Source organism: Physeter macrocephalus, chromosome 3, assembly GCF_002837175.3.
Source record: "Physeter macrocephalus isolate SW-GA chromosome 3, ASM283717v5, whole genome shotgun sequence".
In the NCBI taxonomy this organism is placed as follows: Eukaryota; Metazoa; Chordata; class Mammalia; order Artiodactyla; family Physeteridae; genus Physeter; species Physeter macrocephalus.
The window spans coordinates 23,118,702-23,139,216 of NC_041216.1; the positions used below are offsets into that span (position 1 = coordinate 23,118,702).

Consider the following 20,515-nt stretch of genomic DNA (forward strand, 5'->3'; position numbering starts at 1 on the left):
CCCCATCAGAGGATATGCTGTGAGTCTGATAACCAGCACCTCTGTAACTGTATCTGTTGAACAGCAGATGCCTAATCACAACTTACATCGATTCAGCCTGCTTTACACAAACACCCCTATGCATTCAATATGATTATCCCCATTTCAAGGCAAGAAAACTGAGGGACTAGGAGGTTAAGTAAATATTGGGCCTCTAATTGATTCCAGACCATGTGTCCTCCATCACTCTGCCTCCCGGAAGCGGCTTTGCAGAAGCGGCTTTGCACAAGCAGCAATAACAAACCCAGAATGTGTCTCTTCAAGTTAAAATTAAAACTGTTTTACCCTTTGGTGATGACATAGCAGGGAGTTGTTTCACTGTAAGGAGGTCAGACTCTTGTGGGGTTTTTCCTACAATAAGTGCTTTGAAAACTGAGCCCCAGGCACTGCCTTAATCGATTCAACCTTGCACAGCAATTTGCAAGAAACCAGCTGCAATGTTGGAGCAGGGGTGTTCTAGCCAAGAGCAAGCCTTGGCAACCTGGGAACGAGGAGACAATCTGCTGACTCTGGAATCCTTTGCTTTGTTAGATGGAGACAAGGATGTTAGAGGCTACACACCAGTAATATTGCAGCCTGCCCAAACTCCTCAGCTGGTTCTTGGAAAGGTTCATTTGAGTTAAGAAATTTTCCCTTTCAAATACAGACCTGCCAGCCAACTCCATCCCACTCGACCAGTTGTCAAGCCAAAATCAATTTTCTTTTTGCCTTGGGGATTGGTGGTTACGATCCAACTACTTCCCCCAAAGCTGAGACCTGCTAGGAAAAAAAGGGAAGGGGACAGGCTTCCCGGTAGCATCTATCCACATGTAAAATTGTGCAGGGTCAAAAGTCCTTCTTGAATCTATCACAGAGAATCACAAGTGCAGAAGGGGGCATGTGCAGAAATGTTCACTACAGAATTGTTTGTGAAAAACTGGAAAGAGACTAAATGTGTCCAGCACTAGGGAATGGCTAAGAATTGCAATATGCCATACCATGGAATACCATGCAGTAGCTAAAAAGAGCAAGATATATCTATGCTGTTTACTAGGCTAGATTTCTAAGATACGTTGCTGAGTGAAAAAAATCTCAAGTGGCACAACATGTGCAGAATAGTATCTGTTATATACAATATACGTCAAAGTCATCCCGCAAAATAATACTCTATATTTTCTGTGGGTACATATCTGCATATGTGAAAGCATAGAAACAGGTTTTGAAGGGTTGGAAAACCTACCCTCCCCCCGCTAAAAAAGGTAACAGTGGATGAATCCAGATGAAAAGGAATAGAATTGAGGGAGGGTGGTCAAAAGGGACTTTAGCCTTATCTCTAAAAGGAGAATTTTTTTTAAAAAAAGGGAATTCCCTGGTGGTCCAGTGGTTGGGACTCTGCGCTTTCACTGCTGAGGACGCATGTTCTCTCCTCGGTCTGGGAAGTAAGATCCCACAAGCCACGTGGCACGGCCAAAATAAATAAATAAATAAAAGGAGAATATATTTGTGTATCACTTACATAATTTAAAATTAATTTTTAAGTAGAATGGAAATGAAAATATTATGAATGAGAGTGTGGAAAGCTGTAATACTGTCCAAAAGTGTCGCCCCTCTCCGGGGAGGATTATGCTTCCCTGCTCTGTCAACATCAAGCTTGGTCACAGGACTTGCTCTGGCCAACGAAAGGTGAGCAGAAAAGGTGAGCATCACTTCTGAGCAGAAGCTTGGGGAGCCAGTGTGTGACTTGCCGTGTTCTTTTTCCCTCTGCCATGAGACTGGAGATATTTCAAATAGAACCTGTATCCAGGAGTAGGCGAACGTGGAGCAGAGCTGTCGCTGACCTTTGAGGGTCATGTAATAGGTAAGTGAGCAGGAAATAGACCTTTACTGTCATAAGCCACTGAGACTGTGGGGCCATTTGTCACTGCAGTGGAGCCTAACCTGTACTAGGACAGGAGGAGAGAGCAGGCAGGCACTCTGGAGCAGAGGATGCAGGGGTAAAGGGAGACAAGGTCTGGGGTCAGACAGTCAAGGAGTTCCTGGGTGGGGGTGAGGAGTACCCTGAGGAGGACACAGTTTTTTTCTACTTTGCCCTAAGATCTTGTCCTCGATTGCCTTCTGACCAAAGAAAGCAATCTGGGATGCAACACGTTACTTTCTGTCTGATGGCACTTGCCCCGGGCTAACTGGCAGATCTTTCCAGCGAAAGTCCTGGGAACTTACTGAGAAAACACTCCCGGAGCACCTGGGCTTAAAGGTATGGGGGTGTCCATCTCTCCTGAGCCGTATTAGTGGGGCACATCAGCTGTGCATTCCTGGAGTGGGCTATAGTTACCAATTCCAAAGCCATTCAGACTAGAGAAAGCTACAGTCAAGGAAGCAAAACAAACAAACAAACAAAATGATGGCAAAAAGACTTGACGCCATCAATCTAATTCAGATCAGAGGGAGGCTGACACCCAGTTGGATGGGAAATGACTCACGTAAGGTCATGTGGCTCAGTCGTATCTCTCATTTTAATTCTGAATGATAGGAAAGAAAAGAGCTAATGGACCATGGGGCTCAGCAGAAAAGGTCTGCTGTCAGACAGACCAGGGCTGCAATGCTCAGTGTCCGGCCAACTACACAGCCTTGGGTAAACTACTGAATCAGCTGGCCTTGAGCCTGACTGGAAAGGGTCAGGAAATGAGTATTGTTATTAACGTCTCTGGGCCTCAGTTTCCTCATCTGTAAAGTGGGCTTAAGAATACCCACTTTGGGGGAGGGTGGGATGAATTGGGAGACTGGGATTGACATATATACACTAATATGTATAAAATAGATCAATAATTTTAAAAAGAAAAAGAATACCCACTTTGTAGAATTCATGTGAGGCACATATGGCGGGGGGTGGGGGGGGGGGCCGGTGTAGCTGGTGCATTAAATTAAGACTATGCAGATGATGACCTGACGAATGAGGGGGCACAAGCCACCCACACGGGGTCAGCAGGGAGCTCCCCAACCCCGCTTCTGAACTCCTGCTCTGGGGAAGCAAAAACCCAGGGGTCATTTCAACTGAAGGTGCAGTTTCAATACACTCACACAAAGGAGGGAAAGTAACAAGATTTATTATTATTAATGAGCAGTGGGGAGAGCAGTCCTCTGTCCCAGGTCATGAGTGAGCAGGATATGGCCAGCAGGGCAGCAAGCACCTGTTCCTTCTAAGGTGACTGGGGTGGAGGTCACTAACTTTTCACAGGCTCAAATCTAAGTGGTTATTTTAAAAGGTGACCAGGGCAAAGCAAAGCAGGAACTTGTGGTAGGAATCCTAAGCTTGGGTCTTTATCAAAATGTCCAGACTCTGGATGTGAGCAGGGCTGTCATACTACAAAATGCTTAGGCAGCAACCCAGCACATCCGTTTCTCATCACAATGAGGTGGTAGATTTAAACAGCCCAGTATGGAGCCTAGCATGCAGCTGGCTCTCAGTGAACATTTATTCCTATCCCGTTTCCATTCACTGAGCCTCATGACGGGCTGCAGGAAGGATAGCAATGAATCGGTAAAGGAGAAGAGATGAGCACTGGGTCTCCAGATCAAACCAGCCATTGGGGGTGAAAGTGCCTTATTTCTCCCATGATCCGCAGAAGGAAGCAGCTTCAGAAATGAGCCCACCCAACAGTTCTTCCAGACACTAAAGTGTAACCCACTCATCTCCACTGGGCACCATCTTCCTGTGGCTCACCCACTCCTCACCACCCCACTGTAGAAGAGCTGACCACCCAAATTTCCAGAAGGCCAGCTCATGTCCCTCTACATATCTCCAGAGGCAGGGGTGAATCGAGACAACAATCCAGGAGGGGAACCTACCCAGACTCAACTCGGAGGCCTGTCTCAGAAGGGACAGTGCTCCCCAACAGCTGAGTGGCCACCAAAATATGTGCTTTCAGTGAGTGGTTCCTATTTCTCCAACAAAGCCGGTCTTCCTGCTGTGAATGGACCAAGAAGCCATCCAATGGGATTCCTCTCTGTCCCATGTTTCAGCATGAACTTTCAACTGAAAGCAAAGTAAGGGCAAACATGGGGTCCTTTGTGCAGTAGACTTGGATATTGGCCTATAAAATCCACCGGCCAACCAGGACCAGAGCCTCCTGAAGGCCAGATGGGGCCAGCATGAGAGCCTGGGCCATCCCTTTCAAAGGAATTTTTATTCCTAAGTGGCAGGTGGTCAACTTGCCCAGTGGTCCTTGACATCTCTTGCCACTTCCAAGGACCTTGACTCAGGCTTCAGTTTAGCTTGTATAGTGGAGTAAGTGTTAATGTGAGGGAGTACTCACTCCATCCTCCATGCCCATCCAAGCACCAGGTGGAGTTGACCCCACCTTCCACCCCAGGGATGACATGGGACTTGGGGCTAGTCAGTCATAACATTCCATCCTCTTGGTTTTAGCAACTAGATACACCACTCAGAAAGCCAAGAAAGCCATCGAGTTGCAATGTGATTTCCACTGGGACTGCTGAGAATTAGGCAAGTTCATAATAATGGATTTGACTCTGGGAGAATACAAGCGTGGAGGTACTCAGGGCCACAATATAGAGAGAGAGGAAGGTGAAGTTCACACAGAAGGGCATAGACTAGAGAAAAGAAGAGAAGGCAGCTGGTGACACTGTTTGAGTTCCTGGATCAAATCATGCCTGATTTATCCCTGGAATTTGTAGCTACATTAGCCAGTACATTCTCTCTCTGATTTAGGTCAGTTTGAGTTGGTTCTGTGTCTTAAAACAGTTACAATTCTCACTAACATATCTTCAGTTCTTTGGGCCCTCCTTTGATTTCCACTGTGGACATGGTTGAGTTTGGTCAGACTTTGTCTTCATGGGTCTCTGACTCGGGTCTCAGCTTCCCTCTGGACTCCGCTCCTCGAACACGTTGCTTCCAGGGCCTTGGTTGGAAGCCTGACTTTGGCTCCAAGAGCTCCAGAGCTCTGCCAATCAGGTGGCTCCAGTCTTCATCTGCCACTAGGTGTCCACCATCATGGAAAACCTACCCAATCCATCTTCACTCTTCCAGCCCAGCAGTTGAGACTCTGAGCTCAGAGGCAGAGGAATGGCGGGAGAAGTGTCACCACGTACCCAGAGGAAGAGGGTGATACCAGTTTCTCCACGTCCACCCAGCACTAGGACATCAGAGCCCTGCCCTCTGAGCCAGATTGGAAGAGGCCCATGAGACTGCACATGATGTTCCTGGGTTATTCCAAGGCCCAGCCAAGTAGGCACTCCTGCTGTCCACAGCCTGGTCAGCCTGAGCAGCCTGAACTCTCCCTCGGGGAGGCCATGAGCAGTCTTTATGTGCTCATTCACTCTTGCAAATGGTCACTGAAGAATGTCAGCTCAAATTTTCCCTACAGTGAACACGGCTAGAGAGCCCCACCCTCCTCCCAAACCTGTCTCTTCTACTGCTCTCCTTCTAGATATCAGAAACATGCATTCTAGGATTCTAGAACCTGAAGCAAGAGGAGATGGCATCCTCAACCCTCTCCCCAGTCCTACTCAGCATCACCTACATCGGCAACAAGGAGCCCCAGTGGGAACCGGATGATGGCGGAATTCACACTCTTGCAACTGCAGCAGGAAGGAAAAAGATGGTCACAACTCTTTTATAAAATGGACCGCAGCATTCAGAATCCTCGTGGAGCAGGGCAAGTACAAGCAGCCCAGGTCAAGGGTGACCAACACCCCGCGAAAACCATCCTCCATGTGGTGCCAGGTCACTGGGACTCCCACGTCCTCCGGCCTCTTCTTGTACAACAGCGAATGGTCCTGGAGAATATCATACTCACAGCTCACGATGCAAGCTTTGGGGAGCTGAGACACGACTTCATCATCTGCAATCAGGGGTGAGTTCATCAAATCTAGAATGATGTTTGTCTCCAGATAGGCAGTTTCATTCAGGGGCTCATGGGGCATGTAGCCTCTCTTCTTAAACTTCTCCGGAATGTTTTCTGAACCCAACCACTTTCTGTACTTTTCCCAGACTTCGGCGGGCAAGTGGGCTCCTTTCAATACGGTGCTTTTCCAGGAGGGGCTGATGTCCAGGTAACCACACCAACGGTAGAAGGCCAAATTCTGCCTGAGCAGTGGAATGTTCTTGTTCTGCTGATAAGAAGGAGGCTGGAACTCCAGGGCTTGGAGAGCGGCGTAGATCAGGATCTGAGCACGGATCTTGGGGAGATCAGAACTGTCCACAAGGTTTTGACAAACTATTGTTGCCACGCCCCCACCCACACTGTCACCACAGACCACGACCCAGGCTGGATCTGCCCCATATGTATTCAAGGACTTCAAGAAGTGGATGGTAGCCACCATGGAGTCTCTTACTATCACTGGAAACCTATGCTTGAGCATCCTGCGATATCGGAAAAGGAAGTAAGGAACACAGTTTCCACTCACCACAGAGCCAGAAACACCTGTGTCTAACATCCTTCAGCCCAGATTTCTTCCATTAACTTCTTTTTCTGAAGCCTGGGCAGGTGACGTTAAGGTAGAAAGCTTAAACTAGGTGACAAACATAAAGACTTCAGTGCCGGGCACGTAGGCTCAGAAAGTGGTATGCTATTCCCACTGTCTCAATGCCAACTGGGGGGGACAGTCTGTGACCACAGGAGCCCTGACATCCACCTAATGGTCACAGTTTAGCGATCGCCAACATGATCCCCAGCTTTCTGAACCTACCTGATGCTGCTTCCCTGACTCACACCTGTTTTTATTCTTTTATAAGGCTTGCTTGGCTGTAGATTCTAAGTCATCCTGCCATGCTCACAAGTTTTGTGGGAGGATCTTGAAGACTTAAATACCAGAAGGGGCTAGCAGCTAACCTACGGTCCCTGCAGATCAGCCACGCCCACTCCAGACCATGGCTCCATGTTCATGTGGCTATGCCAGCTTGGCAGTGCTAGACCGCCTCATCTTTCAAGAGATTCCAGAAATCTGGGGAATTTCACCATTTTAAATGCTGGCCTCACTTTTTTTTTTTAATTTAATTTAAAAAAAAAAAAAGGAAATACTTTATGGACTCAACAAATCTTCCGTCAGCCATTTCTATTCTGATGCTCCCTGTTCTAAGCTACCCTAGGTTCAGGCTGGGACAACAATGCTTTCAACTCCAAAACGCCATCTCCCTTGGGGTCATAAAATAACTTTCTTGCAGGGATTTGCTAGTATATTCTACTGATGATCTCTTGTTTCAGCACAACCAGAACAGAAAGGCATATAGTGGCGAACAACTGGGTCAAGATTTCCATCCCACTGCAGAAATAGTTTTGGAGCCAAGAACTGTAAAGCGAGGAGTTTCTCCAGGACTGACTCTTTCACCCAGGACTGACTTCTGTAATTTTTACTTACTCCACCGGCTGTATTCCCACCAAGACGTTGGCAGTGGATATTTCTTTATGGCATGTTGCATTTAAATCAACCTTCAGGAAGTGCTTGATCAGGAGGAACCACCCTGGCCCCGGTGACGATGTGTCAGGCAGCAGGGCAGGAGGGCGAGCCCACACCACTACAGTGTTCAGTATGCTCCTCATATGTGTCCAGTTTGCCTGATGTGGAGACCCAGGGAGGGCCCATCCCAGGGCTCTCCTGTCCCTTCGAGGTTCCAGATTGTGTGGTGACACTCCCAGATTGGTTAAGAGAGAGAGTGGCTTTTTAATTTTTCCTGCTTCCTTCTGTGGCCCTCACCAGTGTGGACCTCCCTCTTGGGAGCACTGGGAAATGATGTAGCAGTGTTTGAAGTTGTCGGGCTTACAGCACAGGGCACTGTGGGCATTTAGTGGAGGGAGGTGCTAAGAGTTCGGAATGCGCGGGGCTGTTCTGCTCAGTGAAGAGTGTTCCACCCAGATGTTCACTGGTTGTGAAGCTCTGCACTGTATTTGCTTCACGAAGACCACCCCCCGACCCCGTCCAGTTTCCAGATGATGCAGTGCGCAAAAGGCATCCTTTAAACATACCTAAGGGCCGCCCGCAGGAAGCAGTGCCCATCTCTGCCTCTCGCTGGCTCTCCCTTCCCCTCCCTCTACCTCGCCCTTCTGCTCACTGGCTTCTCACAGCCCGTCCCCTGTTCCTGCTGTCCCTCCACCCCCAGCCTCCCGCCCCATCATTGCCCTGTGGCACTCCTGGAATCCCAGCACCTCCCCATCTCCACCTTACTCACCCAACTGCAAGAACCACTGAGTCACTCTCCTTGCACAAATGACAGCATAAGCCATGGTGAGTTTCTAGAAAATGAAAGGTTTGAAACATTCAAGCTAGGAAGGCTAGTGGGTTTCCTTTGCCAGCCATCCTCAACTGCCCCTTCTCACTAACAACCATGACAGACGGGGTGCCTAGGTTGATTCTAACAAGGTTTTGCAGACTCTCCTCTAGCTCTCAGCAGCCTTCCTCTCTCAACCTTCTCACTATCTCTCCTCTGTGGCACTGTCTCAACAGCTTTCTCTAAGACTCACCCCCCACCAACCCCATCAATTCTCCAATTCATTCACAGCATCTGAGAAGCTGTCTGGCCATGGAGCACAGTGGTTCAGGGGGTGAGCTCTGGATTCAGACCCAAGTTCAAATCCCAAATTTGCCTCCTTTTAGCTTGACCTGAAGTGGTAGGGGGCAAGTCCCTTCACCTCCCTGAGGTTCAATTTCCTCTTCTGTAAAATGGGGATAATGACAGTGATAGGGCCGTTGGGGGCTTAGATGAGATCATACATATACACGGCTTCCACAGTATCTGCCATGTAAATCTTAATATTAATAAATATCAACCAATAAATATTGGCTATTACTATGATTGATAATGCAGACCAAATCAAAACCATGGTTGCATTAAATCCCTTATTCTCAAAGACCACACGACCCTGGCATTCCACAGATTAAAAAGCACTATATAAAGGTGGTTTTTCTCCCTAATTCATGATGGAAAAAATTGAAACAATAACATTATCTCAATTTTGCAATTTTTCCCTCATTAATTTTTCTCAACTCTTTGTTGAGAAAAAAAAGAGTTGAGAAAAACTGTCTGTACCAGAATTTGTCTTAATCAATAGCTATGTGAAACACAATTGTGTGTTAAATTATTTTCATTTTTTTTGAAATCCTTATTTCCAGCTAAATAGAGGCGGTGGTCACACAACATTTGAATGTACTGAATGCCACTGAACTGTACACTTTAAAATGGTTAATTTTATGTTACATGAATTGTATATATTTATATACATATATACACACACACACATATATATACACACAGACACATACATAGATACACATACACAGGCATATATATACGTAGGTACTATATATATATATATCCTTACTTCCAGAAAGTGGTCAATACATTCCATATCTTAGACTGAACGATCTGGGCCCCGCTAACTGTCCTGGTGTACCCTGGTCATAATAGCAGCTTTGAGACCTTGGGGAGATGACGGGAGCGCCATCGCCCGCCGGAAGGTGGGTGGCCACCCAGCTCCGCTCTGAGAAGATCACACTCCGGGCGGGGGACGGGGGGTGGGGTGGTCTGAGGGAAGGACTCTTACTCAAGCTCCCTGCGATGCCCCCGCCGCCTTGCAGAACACGATGCCAGGCCTGAGGGTGCTTGAGGACGCCTTGGCTGGTACAGCTTCACGGGGATCGTCCCGTACCGGAGGTCCTTGACTATCCCATCCGGATCCTTCTTTAGCGGCGCCAGATCGTGAATGAAACGGACAAATTGGGGCATAGAACAGATTCTCAGCTTCTCAAAAATCGTCCCCTGTTGGTGAGAGAAGAGGAAATGGGGCGGGGAGGGTTTCCGCGCGTGCCGTGCCGGAGCCCTGCCACCGCGGCACCCTCCGCAGAGCGGCTGGAGGGCAGACTGGACCGCAGCCCTGCAGGTCCCCCGGCTGTGCCTCCATCACACCTGCAGAAAATCCACCCCCGCCCAGGGCCACGCTGCCCCAGCACCAGCCCCTCTCCATCCTCTCTCCCCAGACACCGGACGACACCCAGCCCCACAAACCGGGTTTCTGGCCACCCCTCGAGGGTCCCTCTAACCTGGAACGCCTCCCACCTCAGCCTGGACGTGACGTCTCTTCCCAGGGAGGCCCTCTGGACGACCCTAGTCATCATGGCCATCCTGAGCATTTGCTGCTATTTTTAAGATGTGATGACTGCACTGTGGTTATGTTTTTTTAAAGGGATGGGGAGACAGTTCTTATTTTTTAGAGATACCTACAGAAATATTTTTAGATAAAATAATACCATGTCCAGGATCCACTCGTGAGAAGATGGGAATGAGGGTAAATGTGGGAGCACAGATGAAATGAGATTGGCTGGGAGTCAATAATCATGAATGCTGTGGGTTGGGTGCCTGGGGCTTCTTTATGTTATTCTGTCTCCTTTGAGTTATGTCTGTAAGTTTGCATGATAAAAAAATAAATATAAACAAGTAATGTGGGCTCTCCCCCAGGCACTCTCTTTCCGGTGGTTCCTCACTTTTCCTGTACCAAGGCCATTTTGGCTTTTAGTGAAGCTCGTGGACGTTTTCACAGAATACCTTTGAATACATAAAATAAAATACATGGGATTATTACATTTTACTGAAATATGGTTATCAAAACACTAGAGTAAGTGTATGCTGTAATAATATACCTTATATGCTTCCTTATTAGCACACTAAATAGAAGATCTAGTGGCTGGTCTAATACTATCATAATTTCAAAGGAACGAGGCACATATGCGATTTTTTGCAATCTCTGCAGTAGCTATAATATGCTCTGAAAATATCCGTGATTCCTCTTGGTGACAAAGTCGAGGGTTCTGCTATCCCAGCGGTAGTTTGTCCCCTTCATGCATAATGAAAGGAAATCATACTACATTTGCATTAGAAGTTAGTGAAAATGGGACAACTTCCACCCCATCCAAATTCATGGGCTCTTTGCATTCTGTTACCCTTGGGGGGGTTCTAGGAACCCCAGGTTAAGAAGCCCTACTGCACTCTGCTGCCCTGTTTTACTCTCCTCACAGCACCTGCCACTCTGTCACTTGGTTTGTTTGTAGTCAGTGTGCTTATTTATTGCTGCCTCCTCACCCCTCACTGCCATGAGTGTCCAAACTCCCTGCAGGCCGACTCTGTCTGGGACTTTATTTCTCCTGCCCATCACTGATCCTCCGAGTTGGAAAGGGAGAAGGACACATAGCAGTTGCACAGCACAACTTTGTAGAGAAAATCAAATCAAAAAAATAGCAATAAGGCTACTATTTATGAACGGCTTACTCTGTGCCAGGCACGTAAAGCCCACTCTGGATAGATTAACTCATTGCATCCCCACCAAATGCTCTGAAGTGGGGTCTCTTACTTTCCCTGATTTTGCAGATGAGGAAACTGAGTCACTATATTTGGAAACCTGGAGTGTAGACTATGAGAGTCAAGGGCAGAAAAACCACAGGATTGGACCATCCCATGGTCCAGTAAAAGCTGACCCTACCGGTAAGAAAACCGGTTCTGGGTTCTCCTCCCTTAAGGTCTGCAGTGAGAACAGGTGCTTGCAATCACTTTTCATGAAGTAAGAGACTTAAGAAACATATTTTCTATATTCAGTCTCTGTCAGCCCTTCTGGAAAAGTCCAGCGAATTCTTATTGGCAACATTTACTCGATCCTCACCGTGATCTACTTCCAAGGATCTGGTTAAATTACACACACCAGCAGCAATGAGCAGGGTCTGACTATAGGACAGAAACAGTTTTCCATCCCTCAAAAGCAACAAAATATTTTTCTAAAAAGTCACATTCTGTAGTTTTGCTCATCTGTCCTAATTTACCCGGCTGCTACATTTCTTTATTGTGTTGTTGGCTGCTTCTAGGTAGTAGGTAGGTAGTAACAAGGGCCCTGTGAAGATTATTCTATCGTCACAGCTTCACAGAGTGGTGGGTGCCGTGAAGAAGATAAGACAGGAGGCAGGGTGGAATTTCTCTGTTACCTGAGAAAGTGAATCACTTTTTGAATGGTATGGCTCTTAGCCCAGTCCAGCTTGAGAAACACCAGGAAGAGGTTAAGGACCATGTTACCCAATAGAAATTATTCAGGTCTGAAATATGCTGTCTGCCTCCACCGCCATGATACGACTATCAATTCGACTAGAAGATTCTGGCGCGTGTTTCCCCAACTCCCTCCTTAATCCTCAGAAAGAGCAGACAAACAAAACACAAAACTCACCCATGTCACCAACAGCTGGAAGAAGCAATGGAGGACCTGAAGTTTCACGGGGTGGCCATCGGCTGCAGGGACGTCTGCAGTGAGGAAGTGGTTGACCGCCACCCACAGCCCCACCCCCACGGAGAACACGCAGGCTGTAGCAAAAGGACCTGAAGCAGGAGCGAGAACATCTGGCTGATTCCACCACGGGAGAGGCCCGTGCTCAGGAGGCTGTGCTCAGGCCAGGCTAGTTAGGACTCGGATAGGAGCCAGCAGCCCTCCTCCACTTATACGTCACAACCTGCCCTCACCGCCTCCCCACGTCCTGCAAGCATCGGTCCAGCCAGGTGAGTCACAGACTCAGGGGAGGGCCTGGTTCTAGGACAGGGCCCGTGCGGAGGAGAAAGTGGCTCGTGCAACCTGATGCCGCTGGAAAGGAGAGCTCCGAAGTCTGAGCTTGCATCCTGCAATTGCTACTAGAAGTGGCCTTGGATAAGTCACCGTTGGCGTCACAGACACTCTTCCCCCCACCAGCCCTGTGACCTCATCACCACCTCCTAATTCCGCTCTGGTTGCACTTATTGATCCTCAGCCTGCCAAGGAGGCCCCAGGGCCTAGGCGCTTCCAGTTACCTGCACAACATTCTTCCCTGAGACTTCAGCTCCCTCCAACCCCTCCCCTACTGTGACTCTGCGACGCTGCTCAAATGTCACCTTCTGAGTGAGACCATCCCTTGCCACCTTATTTAACACTGTACGTCCCCACAAGCCTTCCTCTACCCACCCTGGTCCTACCTGCATACTCTGTCTCTATGGCCTTTATCGTTGCCTGAGATACCACGTGCTTCACTTGTTCACTTACTGCCTTGAACGTAACCTCTGTGAGGACAGGAAGTTTTGTTTTCTTGCTTGCTTTGTCCTCAAAGGCTAGATCAGGGTTTGGTACATAGTAGGTGCTCAGCAACGTCTGTTGAATGAAGGAATGAATAAACAGGCTTTGTCCTTTTCATCATAAAGCAGAAAAAAAAAAAAAAAAAAACTGAGCTCACCTGTCTTTCCAGGTTGGGTCACAGCTGGATATCAGTGTTCAAAGTCTTTCCTAACAACCAAGTCCCTCATCCTCTGCAGTAATGATGGTGTCTACTATCTTTCTCACCTCCCCACCGTGGTGTCAGGGCAGCGGTTTTTACACAGGGGGATTTTACCCCCCAGGACACATCTGGAGACATTTTTGGTTGTCACAACTCCGTGGGGGCAGGGACTGGCACTAGCATCTCGCCGGTCGATGCCAGAGATGTTGGGAAGCATCGTACAGTGCGCAGGAAGGTCCCCAGAACAAGGCATTATCTGGTCCAATGTATCAATAGTGATGAGGTTGAAAAACCCTGAGTTAGTAAGACTTGGATTTGAATCCTGCTGAATGCCAGCACTCTGATCATGAGCGAGTTATACTCTCTAATCCCCCAGTTCCAAATCTGTAAAATGGGGTGGATGATAATAGTATCCCCATGGGGTTGTTGGGTGCAGCAAAGGCAGCGTGTCTATAAGCATCTAGCCTGAGTCTGGGTGTGGGAACACTTAATAGATGTCAGGGAGCAAGGCCAAGACTTTTCTATGTGTTCTCCAAACCCCTTCACTCCCCTGGTGGAGGCCAAGGCACCCAGGTGATAACACTTAATCTAGCCCCTGCTGCTTCCGGAGTGACCACATGATGTGCTCTGGCCAGGGGCTGAGAGTCACCACGCTGCCGCCACTTCCAAGCCTGGTATTAGAATGTTCATGTGATCCCTCATATGCTCATATGCTCTCCTTTCTGGAGAGACTCCTGATGGCTGAGCTTCACGGCGTTAGAGCCTGGATCTCCGCGTCCGTCCTGGAGGTGAGATGCCAGAAAGGGGACCCAGCAGGAGCACCGGTCAGGTGTTGCCTGATGGGGCATTCAGGTTGGTGGTGTTACACTACTGAGATACAGGATTATTTGTCACGGCTACTAGCCTGTCCTGGCTCGTATTGCTGCAGTGGCAGCATGAAAGCTGGGAAGGACTTCTGCAACGCCAAAGTCTAAATTTACTTTAATTCTGCATAACTCTTGCTTATGTCCTTGCACTTTTATCCTCTGACTGCAAGACACTGAACTCACTCGCAGGAAAGCCACTGATCCTGATACCTGAACCCTGCATCCACCGCCATCTGAGGTGAGCAGTGAAGGAACCCAGACTGGCAGACCCCCAGCGCTCTTCCACCTCTGCTTCTGACCTAGCACGATGAGACTGGGCAATTTACTCACCCTCTCTCTGCTGGCAGCTTCTCCACTTATAAAACAAAGCTGGGGTCCCAGCTCTGTGTCCGGTGCTGAGCCAAACCCTCTGCGTGTGTTAATACATTTAGCTCTCCCATCAACCCTTTATTTAGGTAGACTCTCTTCTTGTCCCCATTTTATGGCTAAGGAAACTCAGCCTCTGTGAGGCTAAGTAGCTTCCCCAAGGTCACAAAACTCATAAACCTAAGTTGTAGGGGAGCCTCATAACCACTCTTGTCAGGCCCTTATTTTGAGCACTGCCAAAATTTCAATGAATAAAGAAAACACTCAGCAGATCTTACCTACGCCTCAACCAGTCTCCCATCCAGCCCCTGCGGAAACTTGGCTGAACAGAAATAGACTCAGCAGGAACTTCCAGCTCATTGCATAACCGGCAGCCAGATTAAAAATCTGTGTCAGGCTTAAGATTTATTATTTAATGACAAAGGTAAAGAAGAGTCTATCAGCTATTCAGACTTACTAATTTTTTTAAAACATCCTTTATTTTTTTTTTAATTCTGCAAGTATTATGCATTCATTTTGGTGTATCACCATACCGACTTTTTTCCACACTAACAGTGGGGTTCCTTGCCTGTAGGAGAGAGCAGTGTCGGGCATTTAAATAATACTTTCTGGATTTTTGTGATGTTGGTGGTATTTTCAGCTTTTAAAAATTTGTAGTTTTGGGGCTTCCCTGGTGGCGCAGTGGTTGAGAATCCGCTTGCCGCTGTAGGGGACATGGGTTCACGAAATACCGTATGCTAACACATATATATGGAATCTAAAAAAAAAGAAAGATTCTGAAGAACCTAGGGGCAGGACAGGAATAAAAACGAAGACATAGAGAATGGATTTCAGCAGAAACTAACACACAATTGTAAAGCAATTATACTCCAGTAAAGATGTTAACAACAAACAAACAAAAACCTTCCTGTACTTCAGCTGATTTTCTTGTATTATCTTTTCTCTGAGGTATTGGATATGAAATTACTTAAAAGAGTGTTTACTGTTACATGAATATTAAGTAGTACCATCTTTATTCTGTCTGAAGAACTACATTCAGAGAAACTGACCTCCTGATCAAAACAGGAGTTTAAGATTCTTAGGGTTTGGAATACATTAACTTTTTGTGTTTGAAATTATTTCTGCAAGCTAAATATTCTGTCTTGTTCACATTAAACTAATGAGCTCAGTAAATAAAATAAAATAAAATAAAATTTGTAGTTTTCTATGCTTTCTTTTCTTATTCTAAATATGTATTCACTTTTAAACCTGAATTGTATTCATAATTTTGCATTCCTTTTCTTGAAGAAAACTCTCAAAATTGTATAAACCCCACAAAACCTGGATCCCCAGGGTGTGTGTGTGTGTTTAAATGGGAGCAGATGGGATATGTCCTTTGGAACCTGTTCTTTTTTTTTTTTTTTTTTGAATTTTATTTTATTTATTTTTTTATACAGCAGGTCCTTATTAGTCATCAATTTTATACACATCAGTGTATACGTCAATCCCAATCGCCCAATTCATCACACCACCACCACCCTGCCCACCACTTTCCCCCCTTGGTGTCCGTACGTTTGTTCTCTATATCTGTGTCTCTATTTCTGCCTGGAAACTGTTCTTTTCACTCAATAATTTTCCATGCCAATAAAAGTAATTCTATAACATAATTTTCAGTGATTATAGAATATTTCATTATTCCACCATTTCTTGTGCTGTAATTTAGTTCACCAATCCCCTATTGTTAGACATCTACATTTTCTGTTTTTTCCTAAATCTTTTCATAACTCTCAATTATTTCTCTGGATTATAGAATATTTCATTATTCCACCATTTCTTGTGCTGTAATTTAGTTCACCAATCCCCTATTGTTAGACATCTACATTTTCTGTTTTTTCCTAAATCTTTTCATAACTCTCTAAATGTGGAACTGATGGGTCAAACATAAAAATATTTTCAGGCTTTTGATGCATATGAACATGTTACCCTTCAGAGAAGTTGTATCAATTTACACTCCTCCCCAAACTAGACTCCAGAATGATTTTTTTTCCAGTTCTCTCACCAACACTGGATATTACCATTGTGTTTGAATTTGGCCAGCTTTGATGTCTTTTTCAAATTATCTCTCAGTGTTGTTTTAGTTTGCATTTCTTTGAATCTATGAAGTAGACCATTGTTTCATATTTTATTGGTTGACTTTCTTCTCTTGTGGATTCATATGAATCAATTTTGTGTGTTCATACCCTTTATCTATTTTCCTGTTGATGTATGTTTGTCTTTTTGCATTGACTTATACATGCTCTTTATATAGTAAAATGTTTGTTTTGTGCTTGCAAACATTTTTTTCTGGTTGTTTGCCTTTTAACTTTATGTTGTTTTTCTGCACTGATGTTCATAATTTTTATGCAGTGAAATTTGTCATCTATAATTTCTATAATTCTTAGAAAATTTCTCTTACAGTACATGAAACTGTGTGGCAATGATTTTGAAAATGGAGGACTTCTCTGTCAAAATGTAAGTACCAGAATTTCACGCAAGAAATGGGAAATACAAATACATTGATTCTTATGAGAGGGATTGGAAAGTCTGTTACCATTGAGGTTTATAAACATTAAAACATTTGTATGACAAAAAAAAATACAGACACAGAACTTATGGCATGAACATGGCAGTGTAGTTTCAGTATTTCCTCCTTTATTTGCCTAGAAATCATGCAAAGGTACAAAGAGAATGAGGGGATAGATAAGAATCAATACAGAACCATTTTGTATTTCCTAGATATATTAATTAGGGTAGGTAATACTAGCTGCTATAACAAATGATCCTCATATCTCAGATCTTGATAGAATAAAGACTTATTTCCCTCTCACAACCTAGACATTTGGGTGCCTCGTGAACAAACATACCACGTGGTGATTGTAGGATCCACATTCCTTCCATCTATTTGTCTGCCATCCCCTAGGCCCTCGCCCTGCTCTACCCTCCACTGCCTGCTCTGTACCTCCCCAGGAGGCTGAGGGAAGAGAATGCTCACGTAGGAGAATTTAAGGGTCAGGCCTGGAAATACATTCCAATGACCAGAACACATTCACATGGCTTCACCTAAATGCATGTGAACCTAGGAAATGCAAACCTTCCACGTACCTAGGATGAATATAAAATGGAGTTTGGTGAATTCACAGGATTTTTCTGCCACATGGCCTTTCTTCCCCCAAGTGGGAAGAGATTTAATACAGGGAATTGGAAATTTGGGAAATTTTGGGAGGGTGAAAAGAGCAAAGGTCAGGGGGAGGGGCAGGCTTTCTGTAAACAGGAAGTGCGGGTGTCATAGGAAACCACTGCTGCTGATTTCTGCAATGCAGAAGTGGGTGACCCTCTGGAGGACACCTGGAGCCACACGCAAAACTTCGAGTCTTCTACCTGCTGATGCTTACGTGCCTGCACTCAGCTTCTGTTGAGAAAAATGACTTCAGCTTCTAGCTGCCTTCCAAATCTTACAGGAAGGTTTCTCTTGGGCAAACTGGAGCACTGCTGGCTGGAGAGTCTGGGAAATGCCATTCCCCTGCATCTAGCCCCTGGACAGAAGAAAGAGCTTAGAAGGGTAGGGAGGGCACTGGGTGCCAGCATCGGACACAAGAAGTAAATGGTAGATTGATCATGACATTCAGACTCCTTGAAGCCCAACCATGAACTGCTTAGAAGTCTGTGGCCCTAGGTCAAGTATCCCTGGTACGTATCCTTGCAGTGTTACTCAGTACTTCTGTGTGTTCATTAAGGAGCTTCTAGCAGTCTTTTCCTTTATGTATCTTGTTGCAATGTTATTTGGCACAGAATTACACATTTATGGTGAAAGTTGCCTGTATCGGTTTGCTGGGGCTGACATAGCAAAGTACCATGGACTGGGGGGCTTAATCAACAATTCATTCTCTCACAGTCTGGAGGCAGGATGTCCAAAATCAAGGTGTTGGCAGGGTTGGTTCCCTCTGAGGGCTGTGAGGGAAGGATGTGTCCCAGGCCTCTCTTCTTGGTTTGTAAATGGCCATCTTCACCCTATGTCTCTGCATAGGTCTTCCCTCTACGCACGGCTCTGTGTCCAAACTGCCCTTTTTTATAAGATCACCTGTCATATTGGATTAGGGCCCACTCTAATGACCTCATTTTACCTTGATTATCTCTGCAAAGAACCTATTTCAAAATAAGATCACATTCTGAGGTACTGGGGGTTATTTTCAACATATAAGTTTAGGTCGACACAATTCAACCCATAGTTATCAATATTGAACAGTATTCTTTTATGATGTAATGTTTCCTGCCTTGAATTCGACTTGCCCCAAGGCAGAAGCTAGAAAGTATTGGGGGTACACCTTTCTGCTGGGTAAAGGGGTCTCAAGAAGAGTAACACTTCATGCTCCCTCCACTTCCACACTCATTCCTCCAAGGGGAGGAGACATGGCTTTTCCAAATGGACATCTTGAGAGGAGGAACGGGGTATGCTCAGCCGGCTGTGGGATCTGTCTGCCTGCAGAGAAGGGACAGGTGCCTACAGAGAGAGGTGTGTGAGTGTGCAGTGCCTTCTGGGACCCAGTTCCTAATACCACTCAGCACCTGTGCCCACACACCTAAGTCACATGCTCTGATGATCAGCTTTATCAGAAAGAAAGGGGATGTATCAGTTAGGGTCGCAGCAGGAAACTGATGGCATATTCACATTATAGAAAAATTCATATGTTGAACTTAATCCTCAACGTGATGGTATTTGGAGTGAGCCCTTTGGGAGATGATTAGGTGGTGAGGGCAGAGCCCTCATGACTGGGATTAGTGCCCTTATAAGAGACTCCAGAGAGCTCCCTTGCCCCTTCTGCTATATGAGTACATAGCAAAAAGGCAGCCATCTATGAATGAAGCAGTGGGTTCTCACCAGATGTGGAATCTGCTGACACCTTGATTTTGGACTTCCAGCCTCCAGAACTGCGAGAAATAAATTTCTGTTGTCTATAAGCCACCCAATCTATAGTAATTTTGTTACTGCAGCCCAAATGGACTAAGACAATCACATTAGGACAACTTGCAGAGAGCTCATTGAGAAACTAAGTGGAGACCTCACAAGATAGCATAGCTGGTAACAGGAGGGCTCCATTCCCACTCCTGGAGGGGAGGGAATACAGTGAGCTCCAGGATGTGTAGAGAGGCTCCTGATCAGGAGCTGAGCTGAGGCACATGCTTACCCATGGCAATCCCACAGGAACAGAGCTGGGGGGGTGGGGGTAAATACCCCACTGTCACTCTCCTTCCTAAGCTCTCACACGAGGTCCCCCTCTGTCCCGGCCCTTATGAAAGCAGAGGGCAGAGGATGCTGTTGTTGGGATCCATACAGGTCAGCTTCGCAGGGCACAGAGCATGTGGAGGATGGTGGAGCACACCTGGGGGACAAAGGGAAAATGTTCAGCACAGGGATATTTTCACCTCTAACTCCTTGACTCCTATTCTGGTTCCCAATTAGTCTTGAGCTCAGATGGAGGAAGGGAGGATGATGTATTTGTTTCCCACTACTGCTTAATAAATTGTAATTTAGGGGCTTAAAACAACCCCAATTCATTGTCTCACAGTTCTGGAGGTCAGAAGTTCTGAAACCAAGATGTCGGCATCCCTCTGGGAGGCTCATACCAATTTCCTTCCCTTTTCTAGAGGCCACCTGCATTCCTTGGCTCATGACCCTTTCATGGCTTCACTCTGACCTCTGCTTCCATCATCCCATCTCCTTCTCTGAGTCTTGCCCTCCTGCCTCCTCCTTATAAGGACCTTTATGACTACATTGGGCCCACCTGGATAATACAGGATAATCACCCCACCTGAAAATCCTTAGTTTAATCACATCTGTGAAGTGCCTTTTGCCACATAAGGCGACATATTTACAGGTTCTGGGGATTAGGAAATGAGGGGTATTCAGCCTACCACAGGGGAGGGGGCAGCTAACCCCTTCAAACCCTTTGGTTTTGAGATATAGG

General features: G+C 46.2%; 1 protein-coding gene across 1 annotated transcript; it reads right to left on the minus strand.

Annotated features, from left to right (window-relative positions):
- Positions 1–5,640: 5,640 nt before the first annotated feature.
- Positions 5,641–13,519, minus strand: LOC102995280 (arylacetamide deacetylase-like 3). The gene is given in 8 exon segments (XM_055082375.1): positions 5,641–6,410; positions 8,205–8,267; positions 9,576–9,608; positions 9,611–9,646; positions 9,649–9,790; positions 12,234–12,382; positions 13,007–13,138; positions 13,417–13,519. Coding segments are annotated over 8 exon segments (1,428 nt in total).
- Positions 13,520–20,515: the final 6,996 nt, after the last annotated feature.